This window comes from Eleginops maclovinus, chromosome 6 (assembly GCF_036324505.1).
Source record: "Eleginops maclovinus isolate JMC-PN-2008 ecotype Puerto Natales chromosome 6, JC_Emac_rtc_rv5, whole genome shotgun sequence".
Classification (NCBI taxonomy): Eukaryota; Metazoa; Chordata; class Actinopteri; order Perciformes; family Eleginopidae; genus Eleginops; species Eleginops maclovinus.
The window spans coordinates 14,406,391-14,419,563 of record NC_086354.1 but is presented as its reverse complement, the minus strand read 5'-3'; the positions used below and the strand labels follow the sequence as shown (position 1 = coordinate 14,419,563).

Sequence of the window (13,173 nt, the reverse complement as noted above, 5' to 3'; positions counted from 1 at the left end):
TGTTCACATTAAACAGACATATTTCATTAAGTAAGTTTGAGTTGGACCAAACTACCACAAACAGGAGGTCAAAAAGGACTCAAAGTTCATGTGTACCACAGGGCCTCATTGTGTGCTTATTTGGCCAGGTAATCAATGAAAGTCAATGACATTTTGTTTGTCTATTTCCTAAGGTGATAAAAAGATCCAGATGAAACCTCCCCTTAGTGATATTGCTTTTTCTGTCTGTCTACAACAAGATTATTTTGATATTTGGAAGCTTATCAGAGTCCCCAAAAAAGACTTTTTGGTGATTATTTGGTTGTAAGAAATGTTTTAATGCATCTTTTTTACAAGGATTTATTTATTACTAAAATAACCTGTTAGATTGTTAATCAAGTCCATGCACTCTTAAGACCTTAGACTCCAGCTGTGTTTTACAACAGAGCTTTAAATTACAGATAACAGCCACGTTTGTTCCAGTTTGTGGCAAAGGAAGCACATTGGAGGACAAAAACATTGTCTCTTTTCACTACGATACTACTGTGTGCTTTTTGATGACGTTTAATACTAATGCTTAAACAGGGCACTATTCCAAAAAACAATATACTGTCACCACAAAAGAGCATTAAAAGGCTTTATTTGAGAAAAGTCAAGCACGTGTTAACATAACATAGTTGATCCAATAACAAAGGTAATGTAACATTATGTTTCAACAACATGGAAAAAGCTAGATGTGGTTGTTTACATGAAAGTTGATCTGTAAGTTGTGGTATTGCAATTATTGGTTGTTCTTTTAAAAATGGGTCTACAGCAGGATCAGTAAGAAAATACAAAAGGCAATTAGGGGGTTGAAGTTGTGAAGTGAGGTGCCAGTATCACTGATGGCTGAATAAGGCACCTCATGGTCCATGGTAGCCACTAGTTTTTTTGCTGGCACTTATGGAAAGAGCAAGATTTCTCCAGATCTGTTGAAGAAAAAAAAAAATTAAAATGTACTTTGGTATGCCGAACAGATGCAAATGTGTGTTTTTTGTGTGTAAGATACAATGTTGAAGTTAATCTTCTTTGCGTGTTAGTTTTCATTTGAACAATAATAGTACTAACCTGGAGTGGTTTCACCGCAACTTCTGAGTGAAGAAATGGCATTCATGTACTCTTCTCCCAAAAAGGTTTTATAATTTGTTCCAGCCGCAATCTCCTGGAGACATTTGGTGGAGTCCTTGAAGAGCAGGTTTTTCCCTGATTCTGACTGGAACATCCTGAATTGGGCACCACTGACACTGCTACCAAAAATGGTCTGTAAACAAAAACAAAGATTTAGAAACACACCTATTTATATTTAAGATTTATTCTAATTCTAATATAATATAATAACACTCATATCAAGGCAAGAATTCGACCCGGGTTTAGAGTTAAAACCATGATGTTGTAAGTTAGAAAAATGCATGTTTTATTATTTATCTTATGCCTCATGAACTAAAATAATCATCACTGACCTGCTGTCCTTGAAGGATTCGAACAACATCGTTCCTTCTTTCCGGACGTGTCACGACAGCGTGGGCGGGCACTTTTGCCAGGTGACATGATGCGTAATCTGAGATTTCCATTGGGCTCTTCCCAGGGCAGATCAGCTGGTAGTCATTAGAGTTTAGTCCTGCAGCCCATGCTGGACCATTGCCTTTGATAAGAAGAGGTGGAGGAATGTTGAGTTTTATATAAATAACACATTAATAGCTGAGATTAAGACAGGTAAGTGTCAGTCTCTCACCGTTGCTGTTTTCTTGAACAATTGTGTGTTTGATGAAGGCAACCTCCCCTGCATCCTCAACCAAACACCTACAATGAGAAGCAAAACATAACGACACAAAGATGAAAAAATTAAATTCCACGGAAATACCTTTGGTACCCCTGAATGTAGAGGAAAGGGTTCTAGTCAGGAGGCAGTTAGCTTAGATTAGTTTAGCTTAAAGAATAAAGCATGGATAAACAGCTAGCCTGGGTCTCTTGAAAAGTGAAATAATACAAATTTTAAAAAAGCAGCAAAACAAGTTAATTCATTAATACAAGATATCTTCAGTTTTTAATCCATGCCCAAACATACAGTATATGTAAAAACTACATGTTTGGGGCTTTAGGAGGAGTTTGTGCTATTTTTTGGGCTACCAGCGTTGCAGCTGCAAAAAAAGTGCTGATTGGATGAATGTCCACTGTCCTTTGTCCTACCTAAAAGCTCCTGCGTAGCCGTAGTACTGCTCTTCAGCACTGGCTTTGCACTTTGACTCATCTCCAACTGCTTTTCCACTACCAGCACACTTTGAACAGAATGGAGAGCTGGGGACTGATCCGGGGGCACAGCCGCTGCTGAAGAACTTGGCTGAGGAGAGGAGGAGACAAAGTGGGCAGGTGTTACATTCAGACACATTTTGGAGGAAACATTATTGCCAACCAAGCGCTTTGAGTTGTCTAAACGCACTGCAACAGTAAGTACTGCACATTCAATACAAATATGTCTTAATACTGTTGATCAAAAATATGATCTTGGCAGCTTTAGGCTTCTTTCCTAACGTATTTGCACTTTGGAAGAGCACACGGTCACTTACTGAAGTCACAGTCTTGAGTCTGTTTGTAGATTAGACCCATGGGGATGTTCCAGCCAGCAGTTCTGCCGACACCTGTGTGGCAAGACCTGTGGCCCTTCAATGTTTCCCAGGTCAAACCTGAACTCTTCTTTACCACAGCAACAGCATAGTAAGAGGAGGCCAGAGCTGCAAGAGTGGAAGTACAGGAGGACTCGAATTACAAACATTTTGTGCCAGATCATTTAAAGTTACAGTTAATTAAATTTGAAAGATCATCTGCTCCGTAATTTCCTAATCATTTTCACAAAGTGTTATATAAGGAAATAAAACGTTTTCACTCTCCTCTCATTTGTAGAATCAAACAACAGCTCAATCCAAGAAACTTCTCTAGAGATTATTATAAATTAGCGTATTATGTGCAAACAGGTATTGTTATATTCTGATATTAAAACCATGTCAAGGCTGCATTTTATCACACACTACTAATCTTTATGGTTCAAGATAAGTTAAAAGTAACAAGTAAATGTATGTTATTTTGTTATCCAATATACAACAATATTTTAACATTTAATTTTACCTTCAGGGTTGTTGCACGAGTCTGTGAAGACAGAGATCCAAATATTATTCATGTGCAAATGTTGAATTCAATTACAGGATTGTATGGGATGGTTTCTAAGTAGGCCTCATACCTTCATTATACTGCTCCACCAGAACTGGCACCAGGCCACACTTTCCCGCTGTGTACACCTGACCTCCATCCACTGCCATCGCATCAGCCTCACTACGCTACAGGATAATAGAGAAAATATATAATCAGAATAAAACATCATTAAATTAAAAGTATATCTCAAGATATTCCCATATTTTCATCATCAAGAATTTTACCATAATCTTTTTCAGGCAGTCATCTACTGTGGCGGCATTCTGGCATTCAATGACGGTGTTCTCATCACCCATACTGTTGATGCTCCAACTGTCACACTTGCTGGTCTCAGCGTGGCCCACAGCACACCATTTAATGGCGGAGGAACTAGCGCTTGTTGGCTCTGAGAAGATATGTAACAAGAGTCATTGTCTGCCATTAAATAAGTGTGTTTGAGTGATGGTTTGTATTTTCAGGGGGAAACACTACAGGTGAAAGGGTAAACGTTTTTAACCATGACATTTCTTTTTTGAATTTTCTGAAATGTTTAAATGTGCAAATGAAGAATTATCTAATGCTAACTTTTTGTATATTTAGAAATTAAAACCTGAGATGCAAAAAAAAGTGTAAAATAAACACCTTTATGTTTAATTTGAAGGATTTCTATTCACTAGTCTAAAGTGATATAATAGCCTAAACTCTCAAAATTGACCAGTGGAAGAATGTTTCTTTTTTGCCTGTTATGTCTAGTCTCTATGTGTGTTTTATTTGTGTTAACATTACCTTTCTTAAGGGAACGGACAATGCTCATGTATTCAGCACCCAGATACAGGAAGGAGTCTGTGTTTGCAGGCAGCTTCACCAGCTTCACTGCTGAGTCCTTGAACATCAAGTTTTTGGAAGGTGCATAGCCTTCAGAGGAGAACAAATCAAAGCCCTGAAATGTTGAAAAGTAACATGTTTAAATCAGTCATTTTATGTCCTCATTCACGGTATTTCTCCATCTCCTCACTTATTCAACTTTACTTCTCACTCTTTATGCAGTACAGTACATCTTTAATGTCATACCTGTACTGAGCTGAGGCTATTCCAGATTAATTCAGTGAGCTGCGGGTCCTTGCGGGTGACAACTGCATGAGCCGGTACTTTGGCCAAATGGCAGGTCTTAAAGTCTTCCACAGGCGCTCTGGTGTTATCCTTGCACAGCAGCTCATAGTTTGCCTTTTCGGAATCTGAATGTGTGACACAACAATTTTTACAATCATTCAAAAATAAATGTCTTAACCTAGCACATTTAGTCAAGTTTTGTTCTATTTATTGGTCAAATCCCACAAATATGATATCAGTTATGCCAATTATGACCAAGAGTGAGAATCTAAACGGTGGTTTTAAATCCAAGCGTAATCTAACAGTAAAATTAATTCCCATTTCAGTATGTGATTAAAGCTTCAAAAGCTTTTCAATAGAATTAGTCGACTTGGAGAAAAACAATTATTCATAAATAATAACAATTTGTAAAAACATATTTGAAACACATGAGCTTGGTTAACATAATATATAAGTAAATTATTCAAAAACTCAATATAATAGATGAACATGTGTGACTGACCAGGGACAGTAAGATGCTTCACAAAAGCCACATCTCCAGCATCGTCCTTTAGACACCTGTTACAGATCAACAGGTCCATTAAACAAAAATGTCCCAGGATTGAGCTGTGATCATATTCAAAGTTAACTGCGTAGAAGCGATACTGACTGGAAGGCTCCGGCGTAGTCGTAGTAAGGCTCATTGTGGGACCTGGAGCAGTCTCCGATGCACTGCTGGCACAGTTTGCTGCCAGGTGTTGCCCCGGGGGCACAGCTGGCGGAGAAGAAGTTGCTCACCGCTGCATGAAAAAAGAGATTTTAGAAATACTGTTCTAAGTTCTTTTACAAGATGGAGCTGTTTCAAATATTATATTATGTTTGTGTTGCCCTTAAATAGTCAAACACATGTTTTCTCCCAGATAAAGTTAGTTTTTTGACGTGTCACAAATACCATGGTAAAACCGAATGTTAATGTTCACTTTTGTAATTTCTGTCTGTAGTTTAAATGACACAACAAATGCATTTTCCTTTTAAAGTCAAACCATAACATTTTAAGAAACAGAAGCAAGTGGTTTTGTTGTAGTTAGTATAATGTCCAACATTAACCACAGGTTTAACATTGCCACAGTAAACTTGTAGAACTTTACAATAAATTAGGTTGCAGGGATAAAAAATGACACAAATTCCCAAGAAAAAATACTGAGGAAAGTACATTCTATTAGTCATGACTTAATTGACTTTTGGATTGTCTTAAGATTCAGTGTTACTCACCGTCTTCCAAAGGGGTGTCTTCAATGCCTGTCCACTGAATTAAACCCATGGACAACAGAGTGCCTACAGGGATGTTCCAGCCTGCAGATTTACCCAAACCAGTGTGGCAGGATTTCTTCCCCTGGAGCCCTTTGATGCCAAATGTAGTGCCCTTCTTCACCACAGCGACAGCGTAGTAGCAGGTTTCTGAAGCTGGATGAGTGCAAAACAATTGTGAGCAAGTCAAAACATGTGTTTAATACATAATGCTATAAGACAACTTCTTTCTCGAGATAATTTCATCAATAGAGGCAGCTGATAAGTTTACTTACTGGTACCGTAGTCCTCAGCAATAATGGGTTGCAGGTCGTAGTTGATCAGTCCAGCAGTGTAGATGTCCCCTCCATCTAAAGTGATGGCATCTGCCTCACCAGCCTGTTATAAAGCACACTTTATTACCAACCAGCACCAACAGCTCAGAGGCATGTGATCAATGGTTATATTGCATAACTTGTGAGAAACTAAATGCAGTTGTGCCAAAACAGTTTTTCTTATTTTTAACAATATTTGTACTATACTTGAGAACTTTCATCTCATACATATCCAACTCATTTTTTAATGTTATCGATGACAATTACAATATGTAAAGTAGTCAAATAAAGCTCTAAAAGAATAAAACTGTTAACACCTTTCATAAATAATAATATGATTATTATATGTTATGTAACGGAAAGGGCCATCCTGCATATTGTGTAGCCCTACTTTCCTTCACTTGGTAAATCACCACTTTTCGCCATTGCAATCTCCATTTATCAGCCATTTTCATTGGCTGAAATATCAAATCAAACTGAAGACAGTTTTGAAGAATATTTTTGGTGTGATTCCTTATGGATCACATCTCATTAAGTGTATGCATTCTCTAGATATAATACTCTCAGAGGTGGGAAAAGTACTCAGATTGTGTATTTAAAGTACCCCAAGTAAAAGTACTCATGCAAATTGTCCCATTCCACAATAATAGATGATAAGTTTGAATTATATTTCAAAAGTAATTATTATTAATGCATTCATGTGTTATCAAAGCTGCTTAAGGTGCAGTTAATTGTAATTACTTTCCATGCTGCAGTGTTACTTGTGAACGTTACACCCGGTGTAACTAAATTCTTATTAAAGTGTTGTTTAAGTAACTTAAGATATTTAATAGATGTAGTGGAGTAAAGGTACACGATTTATATCTGAATTATATTTGTGGTAGTTGACAAAGGAGCAAAACATTTAAATAGTACAATTTTGAATTGAAAGTACAGTACTTGAGTAAACCTCGTGACTTTACACCACTGGTCACTATCCTCACCTTAATGGCAATGATGCAGTCGATGGTGTTGTCTCTCTTCACGCAGGAGAATGCAGGAGCTTTGGCCGCGAGGTTGAGGCATTTGTCCAGCTCTTTTTGCGACTTGACGCACCATTTCACCTTGTCAGCGGGGGCCGCGAACACAGCGGCTGCAAACACATATAGACGGGTAAATTAAATACCAACTCAGAATAATAGAGCGTTTAGTAAATATGTGATTAAACGATCCCTGTGCATGAATAGGATTTTTTTTTACCGAAGGATCCGAGCAGCGCCACAAGGAGGAGAGTCTGCATGTTGGGTCTCAGGTCAGCAGTGCAGAAAGTGCGGGAGGCAGCTGGGTCTTTTATAGTAAACCTCTGATTCAGCCGAAAAAAGTTTGCTCAGGTTTCCTAATGTGTACGTGCACGTGCGCGTGAGTGTTTGTACTTTAGTTTTCTGTTACGAGTAAACAGAAGGGTTACTTTTTCAACATGTCCACATAATGGAAATCCACAGATGACCTAATTGTATTAAGAGTTTTACTATTTTAATGCCAACACTTTTATATGGAAATGTATAGTGTGTTCATGTGCTTTGGGGTTTGGGGTTTATTCCAACTCTTTTTGGTCGCCTTTCTAGTTGCCCTTTGAGGACAAATATCGTGACTGATTGATTGAATAATGATTATTCAATAATCAATCTATAAAGACTGCTAAATCAAGGTTTAAAGACAGGTCCTTATACAAGAAAAAATAAATAAAGCAAGTTAAGTAAAGTGAACTTGTGCTGTGATTCAGTAACTTTCTAATTGATCTAATGCAGAACAAATATGGTACACTTTGTATTAGTATATACGCGGTATTAACAATACAGTTAAGTACAAATTATCTATTGGAAGTAAAACTCCTCATATATATTATTATTGTATAAGTCTAATAATATCATAAATGTGTGAGCTGCATTAAACTCCTGTAGTTGGTCATGGTGGAGCTAATCTTAACAAATGTTTATAATATGGATGAAATTATAGCGATTTAAATACTACGCCAAAATCATTTTCAGTATTGAGGTCGAAGTATAAAGTTGCCTCAAAACTGTACAAGACCTCCTAAAATGATGTTGTTAGTAAATAGCTTTGGGTGGAATAGGACATGTATTGTGAACCTGAATTTATACACTATATTTATCAATAATTCAGCCACATTAGGGGACCATGGGACTCACATCAGTTACCATCAGAAGTAAAAAGGCAAAAGCTTGTGAATAACATTTATCTAAATATTTTACTAAGAAAAGCTGTAGTGTGACCCACATACTTTAAGAGTTGTGTTTACGGAGTCAATGTTGCCCAACACTAGAGCAAAGGTTCCTGTTTAGCGACACCTCCCTTTTTCCAATCAGCCAAATGTTGAAAAATCACCCAATAACCTAAATAGAACAAAAATGGTGAAACTTTGGACGATCGAATACTGGACGAGTGCATACATTATGTTTTCAATCATGGACATAGGCATTATGTATACTCTTTATGTTTTTAGTATAGACAGGAAGATGGATATTGGAATACTCACAACTTTATTTTTAAGCTATCAAGTCATAGCCAAATGCTTGCCCATAAAAAACAGTTTGAAATGTTGCATTGTTTAAAAAAACACACCACACAATGTTTTATACTTAAACAAATTCAACTATATTGTATAGTTGAATGTTGATCAGGTGCCCAGTTTCCTAAAAATGGCCTTTATGCTGAAACATACAGACTGTGTAACACTGACCTGACTTTCACCCTATCCCACGACCTGACTAAATCCTTATTTCCACCCTCGTCCTCAAAATAAACCTGACCCTGCGCATACATAAACATTCTTTCCACAATATTGTATCACATGAGTTAATTTAGGGGCATAGACTGTTAAAAGAGGACACAGAGATATCAAAGGAGTAACTGCAGTGCACGTTATACCTGAAAAGAGATACTTGATGTCATGCTTTCTCATTTTCCTGTGCAGACTGAACATCTGTAGATTTTGATTAATTCTAAATGTAATCAGGCACGTAAGCCAAAAAAGCAGTACTGGCTCGAACAACTGGAGTAATGTGTGTAGTGTTACATTTGAGAGATGCTGATTCCTTTGTGTATGTTCTTTTTTTTTTAATTAAAGGCCACATGGACTGCTGTAGCAGAAGAGCAACAACCTTGGAATTGATGTGCTCAAGAGGCTATTCTTTCATTTAATATACTAAATTCATATTCTTTAAATTACACAGGGTAATAGGATTGGTAACAATGCAACAGAAACCCAAATTCACATTTTTTTCAAACGTGATCTTGGCTAATTAAAGCTCATTATTTTTTTTGTATTGTAATTACGTTATGCAGATTTCTTGTAATCAGATAAACCTGAACATGGGTGCAATGACGAAAAGTATTGAATTCCATGTTAAATGCTGCAAATATTGTAAATGGCAAATTCTGCTGATGATGGTATTCAATAAAAGTGTGTTGAGGTTACTCACTTTACCAGATCGTTTATGTTAAAGATAAATATTCTCACTTATTCCTATTAATAAGAGTAGCAATAATTGAACAAATTACAAGGAATTGGTCAAGGTGATTAGTTAGTTATTTAAAAATGGTGGAGTCCTGTATGTTAAAATAACATTGACCAAAGAAGGGGAAAATGGTTGAAATAAAACAACGAAAATCATTACTAATATTCCTAGTTAGATGTGACAATCAATGCTTGTAACAAAATGATTTGTTGATGATGATTTGTCTTTTATTTGTCGATTATATCCTATACATAGATTTTATTATTTTCTTTTTTCCTGTGCTTTGTCGATTGCCATTTTATCATTTCTTTATCCTTATTTTCTTTTCTTTTGTTTGCTTTGTGCCATATCATTTCTATGATGATCTATCGTGCTTTGTATTTAGTATATACCTTAACGTTATTCTGGCTCTTTGACTGATTAAAGAGTTTTTGTTATTATCTGCCGTGAGTCTGGATTTAAATCTTTATCCCTGAGACAGATGGCTGTGTTTTGTCAATCTGTGTTGACACTTCAGCAGCATAACTGTAATCACACCTCTTGATAACACAGCCGGGGCGAGCCAATAGCATTACGGTCCTATACTCAGGCACAGGTTCACATTCACTGCATGCTTTATTCATACAGAAATCAGACTGGGCAGAATTTCAGCTTGTGCACCAGACAGGTTGAATTTAATAGCAAATGATCTAGCTAAAAAAAAAAAAATCTTGTAGTAAATGTTGATGTTTTCTTCAGGGTTACAAATAGATTCTAATATTTTATGAAGTTTTCTGACACAGGTCCTGAAATGCCTCTGAGAAACTTCTGACTGGCCACATGTCAGAGAGTGATACAGCCCTGAGGGCATCCTCACTGTGCTAATTCAGAGCGGGTTAGCTTATTATCAATGATAGTTCTCCTGAAACATGCAGAGCAGGGGGTTAACAAGGCATTATAGGTTGGACATTACACACTCAGTCTCAGTCTGTGATGCAGGGCTCTGTGTGAGAGAGCAAGCCTCAAGCAAATACTTCCATCGTAAGCTTTCTGAAATTCACATGCACTCATACTCAGCTTGCAATATACACAGCCTCACCTTTTCCCTTGGCAACATTTCTTTTTTTTCCTTCTTTTTAGTAGGAATGTTTTGTAACGTTTTACGTGCAGGGCACTTTTAAAAGCTTCTAGAGCAACAAGTGCAGGAGTGAGCCTTGGCATTACGCTCAGCCAGTGATATTTCACCTTAATATTCCCATATGATGATATCGCTTTCGATCGGTACTTTAAAAATAGTTTCATCTGGCTGGTTAATCAGGAAACAGACACTGCTGCTCCTAGTTGTTCATGATGTTAAGATGTTATTCACAGTCACAGCAATGCCAAGCTTTTACCAGAGTTGGTAGAGGCACTCAAATACTTTCCATCAGTAAAAGTACCAATACCACAATCAATAAAAAGGAAGGTCCTTAATTCAAGATAGGCTACATAAGGAGTATCAACCAAATGATCCTAAATGTAGGTAGTGGTTATGTAGACAACGTTTGCTTTTTTAATGAAATATGAGAAGATAGTTGCACCTAATTTGGTCCCAAACCGTTATTATAATGAAATAATCTGGGACGTTTAAGGGTCTTTCTTTGGGGGAACAGCTCACCAAGACTGTCTCAAGTAAAAAAAAAACCTCATAACCTGTTTAATTTAATGTAATCTGCAAGTAACTAGAAGCTATGGGAGTCAAATAAATGTGAAGGAGTCATTTTTAAGTATAAAGTTCCTCAAAGTGGAAAGTTAAATACAAGTACCTCAAATGTGCTCCTAAGGGCAGTATGCAGTTTGCTTCGACATTGAAGCTCGAGTAGGGCTTACAGTAATTCATCCTATCTCTTTGACTTTGTTTGATCTCAATGCATCTGATTTCGAGTACAAAAGTAATCCAATTTGATTATTAGTTACATCCAGATGTTTTTTTGGCAGAATGGGGAAGACTGCAAACACATTTTATCGGTCTAGTCTGGTGATTCAATTCCAGCCACAAACGTAACACATTAACTTTAATTGACTTCTTTCTGAGAACTAGCTGACAGGTCCCTGGATGACTGGGGTCAACATCCATCTTTTGCAACGGACAGAAACTCAAACGCGGCAGGTCGTGAGGGGCCGCCGGCCTGGTTACCTCATCAACCTTTCAGCCCTGATATAGGTATTCAAGTAGAATCCAGCAGATCATCACTGATAGGCAGACATTTCAGACTCCTCAACATGTAGCTCTTGCAGGAAAGTAGACCAGTCTTGCTTTCTTAGCTTTTTTGTATTTTTCCAGCTGGGTTTGGAAATGTTTTTATAACCCAACAGCGCCAAAATCAGCAAAACATGAAAACAAGTTTCACAATGTAATCTATCCGAAGCCAAGAAGATAGTTCACCGACTGAAAGAGAACATCTTAACTTGTAGTTTTGTTAATCCCTGATGCCTTCCTGCAAGAACCTAGACATATATGTTGTTCTGTGTTTGAGGCAGTGGATCAGAGCAAATATCACATTTTGATGTATTTACAAAGTTAAGGGGTAAAAGGTTCAGTACTTTTTCAGTGCTGCCCTTTGCCAACATTTACCCTCACACTGCTTCGGTCCAATACACACGAAAAAACACCCTTTAGTGTCCACACAGTGAGGAGAGTGACCCAGAGCCATCTGTTAGTACAGCTGCAAGACCTTTCCTCTCACCTCTGACCTTTGCCCCCTACAGTCACTGTTACCATTATCAGTTGGGGCCCTTATTCAAAGGGGAATATAAAACATTCATTCTAAGAGGTCAACCAATGACCTGTTTCTTCATAGCTTCGATGGTGATTTACAGTACGAATCAGTGATAAGTTCAAGTACTTAACTCATTGACATAACTAGTAGTAATTAAACCTCTGCTTATATTCATCATATTCAAATTGTATTTTTTTTGTTGTAAAATCGTATTAATGGCCGGTGAACTTAGAGGTCCTGTGAGTCAAGCTGCAAACAAACCCCAGCAAATAAACAATTTGCATGTTATACAGTGCTTGAGTTGGTTTGCAGCTTTTGATCCACTCCTCCTCCCTCTCAATGCACCTCATAAAATAGATGTGCAAAGTATTCTTCTGATGGGGTTCAAGCTACCATGTTAACACCAAACCTTGTTCCAATGAGATCACCTGCATTCGTGCTTTTAGTTGAACAGAAAAGGAAAACACTACTCTCCAGGACGACTGCAACAACTTGGAAGTTTTAAACATTTTTTGTCCGCCACACATCCTTCAGACTACCTGCAAATACCGTTTTCAAATCTTAATTCCAAAAACATTCGTACAATTCATTTAAATCACTGAAAACGTTCTTAAGTCACAGCATTTTCACCCTTTTCACCATAATTAATGTAGAATTGTTGCCATTAAAGGCACTTTACTGCCACCAACTGTCCGGATTTTAGCCCAATAAAGGCCAGATGGTATCTTATTTAAAAGCATCATAAGCTCCAGAGATCATCATTCAAGACCTTCTACAGCGACAATCTTTGATATTTGCATACATCTGAGATGAAACCCTAGCTAGTAATAAACAAACAATAATTTAATGAAGTAGCTAAATGTGCCTTACTAATATCATTTAATAAATCAAGTCAGAGGGAAAACTAGCGTCAGCTGTTTTAAAAACCCATTGCAGAGTGATACCCAAGTTGTTGCAGTTGTTTCTTAAGAGTTGCTGTTTCCAGTTTTCTATATTTCCTATGTT

At 37.2% G+C, this 13,173-nt stretch overlaps 1 protein-coding gene across 1 annotated transcript; it reads right to left on the bottom strand.

The window, feature by feature from the left end:
- Positions 1–602: 602 nt before the first annotated feature.
- On the bottom strand, positions 603–7,285 carry tfa (transferrin-a). Its single transcript, XM_063886135.1, has 17 exons — positions 7,152–7,285; positions 6,896–7,044; positions 5,874–5,976; positions 5,563–5,754; positions 4,961–5,090; positions 4,814–4,869; positions 4,273–4,436; positions 3,988–4,141; positions 3,447–3,607; positions 3,251–3,347; positions 3,139–3,159; positions 2,583–2,747; positions 2,206–2,356; positions 1,751–1,818; positions 1,479–1,660; positions 1,087–1,279; positions 603–947 (listed from the first exon to the last, which is right to left on the bottom strand). The coding sequence occupies exons 1-17, from the start codon at positions 7,189–7,191 to the stop codon at positions 901–903; spliced, it is 2,073 nt and encodes a 690-aa protein (XP_063742205.1). The 5' UTR covers positions 7,192–7,285; the 3' UTR covers positions 603–900.
- Between the last annotated feature and the right edge of the window lie 5,888 nt (positions 7,286–13,173).

Coding starts and splice junctions, on each gene's coding strand:
- tfa (XM_063886135.1), bottom strand. CDS start 7,191: ATGCAGACTCTCCTCCTTGTGGCGCTGCTCGGATCCTTCG. Junction 7,045..7,151: donor GGCGCTGCTCGGATCCTTCG/GTAAAAAAAAAT, acceptor ATGTGTTTGCAG/CCGCTGTGTTCGCGGCCCCC. Junction 1,280..1,478: donor GAATCCTTCAAGGACAGCAG/GTCAGTGATGAT, acceptor TTTTGTTTACAG/ACCATTTTTGGTAGCAGTGT.